This window comes from Hylobates moloch, unplaced genomic scaffold (genome assembly GCF_009828535.3).
Source record: "Hylobates moloch isolate HMO894 unplaced genomic scaffold, HMol_V3 SCAFFOLD_2005, whole genome shotgun sequence".
In the NCBI taxonomy this organism is placed as follows: domain Eukaryota; kingdom Metazoa; phylum Chordata; class Mammalia; order Primates; family Hylobatidae; genus Hylobates; species Hylobates moloch.
Genome location: NW_026654280.1, coordinates 1 through 9,323, shown reverse-complemented (window position 1 = coordinate 9,323; position 9,323 = coordinate 1). Strand labels below are relative to the sequence as shown.

Here is a 9,323-nt window from a genome sequence, read left to right as displayed (position 1 = left end):
CTAGACGGGGTGGCGGCCGGGCAGAGGCGCTCCTCACTTCCCAGACGCGGCGGCCGGGCAGAGGCGCTCCTCACATCCCAGACGATGGGTGGCCGTGCAGAGGTGCTCCTCACATCCCAGAAGGGGCGGCTGGGCAGAAGTGCTCCTCACTTCCCAGACGGGGCGGCCGGGCAGAGGTGCTCCTCACTTCCCAGATGGGGCGGCCGGGCAGAGGCGCTCCTCATTTCTTCCCAGACGAGGGGTGGCCGGGGAGGTGCTCCTCACATCCCAGACGATGGGTGGCCGGGCAGAGGCGCTCCTCACTTCTTCCCAGGGAGTTTACTGCAGCGGGCGCCACAGAGGGAGGGAGGGAGGGCGGGAAGGAGGGAAGGAGGGAAGGAGGGACGGAAGGAAGGAAGGAAAGAAGGAAGGGAGGGAGGGAAGGAGGGAGGGAGGGAGGGAGAGAGGGGAAGGAAGCCCTAATGATGTTTTGTAGTAGCATGGCACATAAGAAATTAAGGCCGGGTGTGGTGGCTCACACCTGTAATCCCAGCAATTTGAGAGGTCGAGGCGGGAGGTTCAGGTTCACTTGAGTCTAGAAGTCTGAGACCAGCCTGGGAAACATGGGTGGACCCTGTCTCTAGAGAAAAGTCAAAGAAATTAGCCAGGCACGGTGGCGTGTGCCTATAGTCCCACCTAGTCAGGAGGCTGAGGCAGGAGGATTGCTGGAGCCCATGAGTTCCAGGAAGCAGTGAGCCATGATTGCACCACCGCACTCTAGCCTGGGTGACAGAGTGAGACTTTATCTCTTAAAAAAAATTGAGAACTGTAACATGAGTACAATCCTATTAACTAAATAATAAGGCCCTGAGGTGGGAGTGCACTGCTCCTCGTCCCTCGCTGGGAAGGAGGTGTCCTGGTCGGAATCAGTGCTGGGTGCACTGCAGGGCCCGGAAGTCCATGCCCACATTGTTCAGTTTGGCGAAAGCCAATCTCGCTCCCTCGGCAGAGTGTTCAGCCTGCCAGCAGGTGGCCAGCTGGTCCTCCTGGGATATGGCACGGACCCTGCAGCTCTGTTCGAAATCACAATGGAGAAACCAAGGGTCCCCTACATCCAGGTCCGTCGGGAGACAGGGCATGGAGTTCCACCGCAGCAGTCTCCAGGAACCCTGAGGTCCTCCCTGAGCCAGGGCCGGGCTGAGCACACACTGAGTGCCCACAGGGTAGGTGTCTTCCCAGACAGCCCCACCAGGACGGGGTGTGGAAGAACGAGGTGCCCTTGACGGGGAAGCTGACCAAATGGGCTGCTGGAACTGGGCTGGTGGGCCTGGAGGGGCCTGCCTGTCCCCCTTGCAGAGGGTCTTGCCGCCACGTGAAGCCGGCACAGGCCTGGGTGCCGAGGACCCTTGCTCGGCTTTGGCTGAAAGGAAAGCAGACGTGGTCAGCGTCTCCAGGGAGCCCATGCAGGCCTTTCCGGGCTGGGCCCCACCTGCCTGCATCTCTGTAGTCCTCGGGGTCTGTCTGTGGCCCCCGTGGCCTGACACTGAGGACAAGCCTGTAGTCTGCTGATCCCAGAGGGGGGGTGTGTGCTGCCTGGCGTGGGGAAGCTGTCGTGGCATGGCGGGTGGCTCCTGGGACTGCCCCCAGGGTTGGGACTGGCTGTGGGTTTCCTGCCACACACATTCGTCCCAGGGCTGTTGGGCCTGAGATACAGCCCCCAGTCAGAACTCAGGTGGGAGGGTCCTTGGATGTCACCCAGCCCCTTGCCACCTCACATGGGGACCCGTCTCTGCAGTGGGTTTTTGGGCCCGGACGTGGGTCACCCTCTGCCCTCCTGCGCTGCCCAGTCCATGCCAGGACTGACTGTTCCCACATCGGGCTGAATTCTTGGCTCTGGCTCTGGGCCCGGGGTCCCGCCTGTGCCCTCTCCCTGAATGCTCTGGGGGTCAGGGACCCCCAATTCCCTTGTCTCCCTGGCTTAAGGCTTGTTGTCCTGGCAACCTTGCTGGAGCGTGCAGGAGTGAGGGGCCTCTGCTGCTCTCTGAGGCTGTGGGTGCTTGCAGGGAGAGGCAGGGTCTCCCACAAATGGGTCTGGCTCCTCTAGTAACTTTGAGGGCCCTGTGAGGGGGAGAGCGTGGAAAGTGGGGGGGCTTGAGGGAGGGTCTTGCTCACATCCCCCTCCTGCGTGCACAACACGTCCAGTACACAGGCACTGAGCGCCTGCCCTGAGGACCGGTGGGCCTCCTGTACTTTCTTAGAGTCCAGGAGGAAGAGGAGGAAGAAAAGGTGAAGAGGAAGGCCCAGGTAGTAGGATTGTGGGTCCCAGGCACTCCCCCACTATTGACTGCCCCAGAGGGTGACATGGGAGGGGACACGGCACTGGAGCCCACCTGGGGGTGGCAGGTCCGCTTGCTTCCTCCCTCGTTTGTTCACAGAGGCCCTGAGGTGCTTGAGCACCCTGTCATCATCCCTGGCCCAGTGATGGCAGAAGCGGCTCGCGATGCATGCGCACAGGCCGGAACTGGTCTCCTTGAGGCGCTCTAGGGACAGGGTGGACATCAGGCCAGGAGAGTTCCCTGGGAGGGGGCCAGCCCGTACCCCATGGCCACTTCAGCCTCTCACTGGGTGGTGCTGGATCCTTTTGTGGCCACCCCAGGGGTCCAGATGTGCACAGGAGGCTGTGACTGGGGGGCGACCTGGGCAGGGAAGTGCCCACCACACTCCTGACTTTCATCTGGGTCATGTGGGGGATGGGTTCGCTGTCACAGTGCCCTTCCCGGCCCACCTGGCCAGACCTCCCTCTGAGCCAGAACAGGGGATCGTGAGGACAGTGTGAGGAAGCTGCCCTTGGGCCAGTCGGGGTCTGACCCCGGGGCTCCCCAGGCCCCATTAGGCACACGTAGACTTACTCTGCTGCACCTCGAATGCAATGGTGGTCATGTGCATCAGTGCTTGTTTTCCTTGTAGCAGGTAAACGTTCCACAGGCGCAGGGTCAGCCTGAGAGAGATCTGTGGAGACAGCAGGCGTGGGAGAACCTGGCCCTTCCAGGTTGGGGCTGGTGGCTCGAGCTGTGCCCATTGGGGTTTCAGTCCCCAGAGTCAGTGACCTTCCCCATGAGCGTCGCCTGGGCCCTCCAGGACGCTGGGTCAGGCAAGGTCTTGCAGCTCCTCATGGGGGGCACTCATATGAGTGGAGATGTGGCTCCTGGAGAGAGGGGCTTGCCCAGCGCTTGAGGCTTCCCTGAGCCCTCTCAAGTCGGGTCCTGGCCCAGTCTGCCCATGAGGCTGCCCCTGAGCCCCAGCCGTTGCCCTGGGATGACCCCTCTTGGGCACAGGGTTTTGCTTGCGTGTCCTTCGGGGACCCGCCTGAGCCTCCTGTGGGCTGGGGGTGAGCCAGGCTGCCGGACTGAGGAAGCAGGGCACTGCCGGGCAAGGAGGGTCCCTGAGCCAGGGTCTCCCTATGCCACCTTACCTTCATTAACGTCCGGAGAAGCCAGCCTAACGAGAGATGCTGCCCGCATAGACCAGCGTCTATGTCCTGGTCCTGATGGGAGCAACAGAGGTGCTCAGGCCACTGGGCTGCCCTAAAAACCTCCCTCTTCCAGGGCCTCTGAAGAACCTATGCCTAGTGCAGAACACTGGGCAGTGTCCAGGGCTCCCCGCGACACCGTCCCCTTCCCACACTCTCGGTGGACACACTGCCCTTTGCCCTGCTCTGCGGGAGCTGGGGCCCCATCCCTGTGCCTCTGTCTCCTCCGGGGCAGGAAAGGAAACCAACTCCCAGCCCATGGAGAACCCGGCATCCCAGGTCAGGCCCTGGCTGGGACTCAGCCAGTCACCAGCCCCACGAGGGGCTCCAGCCCCCCCTGCTCCTCCAGCCCCACGGGATGCAGGGCCTCTGGGGAAGAGCCGAGGGGACCATAAACTCACCAGATGCCACATGGTCTTGGGTTGTGACGTGGGTACCACATGCTCCTGATGGTCTTGGAGCCCCTGGACTGTCCCGCCATTTGGGCTGTGGAATCCTGAGAGGCCCCCAGCCCATCATGAAATCAGAGCCTTCCCCCAAGATGTGGAGCCATCAGCTGCAAGGGCTGGGCAGCTTGAGAGGCCCCCAAACCCGAAGGCCTCCCACCCTCCCATCTGGTGACCCCACCTTTCAGCCTTTACCCTGGGGAGGTGGGGTGGGAACATCCCCTGGAGCCTGGCTGGAGGTTCCCCTGGAGGCCTCCTGGGCCAGGGTGCAGAAGGGGCAAGCCTGACTTTGAGGCCACAACAGGGCAGCCAGAACAGTGCGGGTACTGGGCTTCCTGGTCATCTCCTGGAAGTGGGGTCGGGCCAGGGGACACGGGACGGCGAGATGCTGCCACCTGGGCTTTGTCGGCCCATTCGTGCGCACCAAGGGCAGCGGGAGCCCCGGCAGCTGGAGGGCAGGAGGACTCTCAGGGAGGGGAGAGTCAGCTGCACAGAATCAGAGCCGGAGGGCGTGGCTCCGGGACACAGAGGGTGGCCACGGGGAGGATGAGATGCCCTCTGCTGATGGGGTTGAAAGGTGTCTGACTTGGGCTGTGGGGGCCAGCTGCGGACTCCTGTGGGACCCTCAGCAGAGACGTCCTAAAGGCTCCCAACGAGCTGGCGACACAAGGAGGGTGCCTTGGCAGAAAGCCGAGATCACCTGGCCACGGTGGCCGTCCCCGTGTCTGGCTGCATGAGGCCCCAGGGGCAGCTGTTCACCTACCCTGCAGGGAGTGCCTCTCACTGGCCAGCAGCTGCACCAGTGCCCAGAATGCGTCCTCCTCAGGCAGATACAGGAGGAACAAGGCGGCGATGTGGCTCAGGTTCCTGCGGTAGCCCACCTCCTGCAAGAGCCAGGGTCACTATGGAAGGACATCAGCTGGGAGGGCTGAGGTCACCTGGGAGGACTCATGTCATTGAAGAGGGCAGAGGTGACTGGACAGGCTTCCTCTGAAGAAGAGGCTTCCTCAGGATGCAAATTCATTTCATGACAAGAGCCAAGTCCATCAGGCACTTCAGCACCTTGTCCAAAATGTCTCCTGAGACCACCATCCTGCGTGTGACGCTGCCAAGCTCCCAGGCTTTGGGGCAACCCCAGGAGGAGGGCGTCATTTCGTGTTCTGAGAAGTGGTGGTGGTCAGGCCCAGGTGACCCCGGGAGTCCAGGCCCCAACTCCTTTGTGTCTCAGCTTGACCCCTTGACACCACCCCCTTGCTTGGAGGTTTAGGCCAGCAGGGAGCTGGAATTCTACCTCCTATAACCTGGTGGGTCACAAATACCAACTTTAAAAGAAGCAACGACACCCCCACCAGACATCCACTCCTGTGAATATGGAAATACGGCCCGGGAACCTCACTGCCGGGAATACTCACCGGGTTATACTCCGCATATTCCAGGAGTATGTAGAAGAGTTCCCGCTGCCTAGGAAACAGAGAAAGGGGGCTATGGTTTGGTTTGTGCAGATGCTGTTTGTTTCACTTTGTCTACAAATCCTAACAACAAATCCCATTTCATGTTCAGATGATTCACCAGAAAAGCAGTGAGCTCTTCAGGACCTGAGACTGTTGAAGAAATGTTTCAGCAAAAGCCACATCTGTGACATGCAAATAGCCCAGTTGTACAGTGAGTTGACCGATCCATTTCACTCCGAATGATTTTTTTTTTTTCCAGTTTGCACACACGCCAGTTCAGTCTCTGGGTGTACAGTTCCTCCACAGTTCCAAACCAATGTGCAGAGTCTCCCGGCCACCACTCCAGCCCCTCCTGGAGTGAATCCTTCATCCTCCAAGTCTCCAGAGTGGCCCCTATGCACCCAGCCTCTCCCCGATTCGTCAGCCCCTGGCCACCCAGACTGCTTCTCAGTCCCTGTGGTTTGGCCTTTTCCGGAATGGCCTAGGAATGGGAATGCTACTGTGGTAGCTTATTGGGTCTGGCTCCTTTCCCTTAGCAAAATGCATCTAGGATCCACCCACGTCCGTGCGGGCATCACTGGCTCGTTCCCTTTTCTCACTGGGTCTTCCGTTTGAAGGGAGGACCAGCCTTGCTCTCCCCATGCCCGTGTTGAAGGCGGTCCCCGAAGGCTCGGTGTGTGAGTGACGGTGAATCAAGCAGTGAACCTGGCATGCAGGTTTCATGTGGATGTCAGTTTCCAAATCAGTGGGTTCAATATCTGTGACACCTTGGGGACACTTGGTTCAAGTCCATTGAGCTTTGTGAGCCACTGCCCAACTGGCTGCCAACGTGGCTGTGCCGTGTCATGTTCCCAGCAGACCTGGATGAGAGTTTCTAGGACCCATAATTCTCCCAGCGTTTGGTGCTGTCAGTGTTGTGTGGGTAGGCTCATGGGCCCTCCATCCTGCCACCCTCCCGTAGGTCCTACCACGGGTCCCCGTGGGTCAGGGAGAGCACCTTTCACCATTGTGCATGATTTTCTTTGCTGTCTTCTGTCTCCTCAGGATCCTCCTGGGCTCTGGCCCCACATGTTCCAGCCTGGCCCAGGGCTTGGAACCAGGGAGGTGCTCGGTTCATGGTGCCGGCTGCTCCCTGGGCCAGGAGAGCTCTTGGTGGCTCTGTCATCCCTCCTGGGTGACCCTGGCTTCTGCTCCGGGGAAGTCCCCATCCCTCTCATTCACCCCATCTCCGCTGGGACCCTGTGGCTCCCGTAGGCTTACTTGGCTCCATATCGACGCCTGAAGAAGACATGGTTCTGGAGAGTCCTGCTAACATCCCGGTCGATCTGATGGATGTGTTCAGATGACCTCTTGCCCTTCTCCTTCATGAGCTGTAGGGCAGGGCCAAGAGGAGGAAGCAGCCTCAGAACACATGGAAGACTCCCTGCCCCAAATGGCAGTCAGCCCACAGTCAGCACTTCGGGAAGGAAGGAAAGAAGGAAGGTTTCCTTCTGCAGAAAGCTGCTTTTTGGCTTGTTATTGAAGCCAGGGAGGGTCACCAGAGCCGAGTTTGTCTGTGGTGACTATGCCACCGTCCATGCCCAGGATGTGCATCTGACCATCCTCCCCCATGCCCCCCAGGGTGGGTTTGATGTTCCCTCCAGCTGGAGACCTGGGCCCCTGACACGGCCTGTCCCGTTTGTTGTGCTCTGGCTGAGTGTACCTTGTATTTGCCGGGGTTTTTTGATTTGATTTCCTGAATGTTCAGGAGGACTGACCATGCCCGGCCCCGGATGTTCCTGGGAATCCCCTTGTATGTGCGATCTATGAGCTGTGGGCAGAAAACAGTCTGGTGTTACAGGCCACGGGGTGACCCCAGCGAGGACCAGAGCCCGGGGATTCTGGGAATTGTCGGTTTTGGCCCCATGATTCCTCAGTAGAGGTGAGATCGAGCTGGGACAGGGTCTCCCTTCCCAGGACTGAAAGAGTGGATGGACACTCAGAGTCAAACTCTGATCTGAACCTTTTTCTTCATTCAGGTCACCAGGGCATCCCTAGCCTTCAGCTCCAGGTGGTCCCAGCCCTAGATTCAGATTCCCTTAAAGCAAGGTGACGCTTGCACGAATAGGCAGGCAATCTGGCGACCAGGCCTGCAGTCCTCTGGGCAAGGACAGTGTGCCATGCGCCCTCTGAGAGGCTGAGGGTGCCAGGCCACAGCCATGGGTGCCTGTCCCCTGTCTCTGCAGAGAGTGCTTCTGGGGGCCTCTCCCTCCACACATTACCTTTTCGCTGTTCTTGTACGTCTCCCATTTGCCCAGCATCTCCAGCCACTTGCTGTTTCTCCTTGTCTCCTGCCGAATTCGCTGTCAAATGAGGAATGTTGGAGTTAGTGGAGCTGCTGGGCTTCCCAGAGCTGCCGGTGGATGCTGGGTCTTGGGCTCTGGAGCCCTGGTGGGACCCAGCTGGAAGGAGCCAGGGAAGGGCAGACCCTAAGGGCTGACAGCCTTTGAGCAAATGAGCACCAGTGGGCTGGCTTTGGGACCCCGGGATGTGCCATCCTCAGGCCACAGACACACCAGTCTTAGGTCCCAGCCTCTAGGTGGGGTCCCAACACAAGCCGGAAGCCACCCCCAAGCCAGGACTGTGGTTCTCACTTTGGAATTTTATCAAACTGCCAAAGTTAAATCAACCTGGGGTCAGGTCTCTGCTCCCCCTCCCAGTGACAGAGTGTTGTCCTCATCCACCACCACCCAGGCCAGCTGCTTCCTCTGCCTCACTGCCCACCCACCCAGTCCCTACGTCCCTGGACCAGCCCCTCCATGCATCAGGCTCTTACCTTTGCCTCCCGCGCAGTCAGAGGAGGCAGCTCCGTCTCACTGTAAGGCAACCCAGGCAGAGCTGAGGACCTGCACAGGGCCTGGAGCCGCCCCAGCCTGGGAGGCGACCCCCAGAAAGGACTGGCTCTGTCCCTACCCAGCTCAGGGCTCAGCCCAGGAGAAGGCACAGGGAAGGGAGGACAAGGGCCTTCCTGTGGGGCTGACTCCCAGGAGGGGCAGGACCTGGGAGAAGAAGGAGTGCAGGGACAGCCTGGCCGGGGTTGCCGGGGCCCCTGGCGTGGGGGGTGGTCAGGCTGCACAATGGGGCTGCCCATCCTGGACTCGAGGTGGTGCTTTCTGCTGGAGCTGAGAAAGGTCAGCCCTGAGATGGGATAGGGGCCGCCCAGGGTGGGCGACCGGGCCCTGACAGGAATCCCTCAGGGATCGACCACATCACCCCGCCAGGGTCAAGGGAGCCTGCCCTGAGACCTGCCCGGTGTACTCTGGGTGCACCAGGGGCCCATCCCACTTGACAGCCCCAAGGCTCTTGCAGGCTCTGACCTCCCAGCATCCACCTGCCTCTCCCTGCATCTGAGCCACACACCCTGCGTTTCAGAAGTGGCATGGCTCATCAGCTCCCTCCCACCCTACGTCCCCCCGGGATCTGCTGTCTGTCTCTCCATCCTCTGATCCCTGAAAGATGGGCTTCAGGCTGGGCTCCTCTTACCTGGCCCCAGATCCCTTCCCAGCACCAGACCCAGGGTCTTCAGTCCCAAGCCCTGCTGCCTCCCCGGCCTCACCCTGAGATGCCCAGAGCGGGGCCCTGCCCGTCTTCTCCCCCATTCTCTTAGGGCCAAAGCCCCCACTGTCCCCACACCTTTCCCCCTTCCCCATGGGGACAGTGAGGGCTGTAACTCTAGGGAAATGGGGGAGGACAGGGGCAGGTGGGCTCTGAGAGACCTGCTGGACAACAGCCCCGAGGCTGGGCCAGGTGTCTCCTCACCCTGTGGCCACAACCCTTGGATCTCACTGGGGTTGTCTCCTGGTAGACAGGGCCAGACCCTCGGGCTGCCCCCCTCCTCTTGTGCTGACTTGCCGACAGAACTGCTGAGAGCCCAGGGGC

The 9,323-nt window shown here is 60.5% G+C and overlaps 1 protein-coding gene across 2 annotated transcripts; it reads right to left on the bottom strand.

The window, feature by feature from the left end:
- Window positions 1-761: 761 nt before the first annotated feature.
- LOC116464868 (TBC1 domain family member 3G-like) lies at window positions 762-8,376 on the bottom strand. 2 transcript variants are annotated; one of them, XM_032148108.2, is made up of 11 exons: window positions 8,221-8,376; window positions 7,667-7,747; window positions 7,108-7,215; window positions 6,666-6,775; window positions 5,367-5,415; window positions 4,718-4,838; window positions 3,910-4,004; window positions 3,452-3,523; window positions 2,889-2,988; window positions 2,370-2,519; window positions 762-1,399 (listed from the first exon to the last, which is right to left on the bottom strand). In XM_032148108.2, exons 2-11 carry the CDS (start codon window positions 7,703-7,705, stop codon window positions 906-908), a joined length of 1,338 nt encoding a protein of 445 aa, XP_032003999.2. In that variant the 5' UTR covers window positions 7,706-7,747; window positions 8,221-8,376; the 3' UTR covers window positions 762-905. The 2 variants fall into 2 exon arrangements, with proteins under 2 accessions (XP_032003999.2, XP_032004000.2); XM_032148109.2 differs by lacking the exon at window positions 2,370-2,519 and having other exon boundaries at window positions 8,221-8,358.
- Window positions 8,377-9,323: the final 947 nt, after the last annotated feature.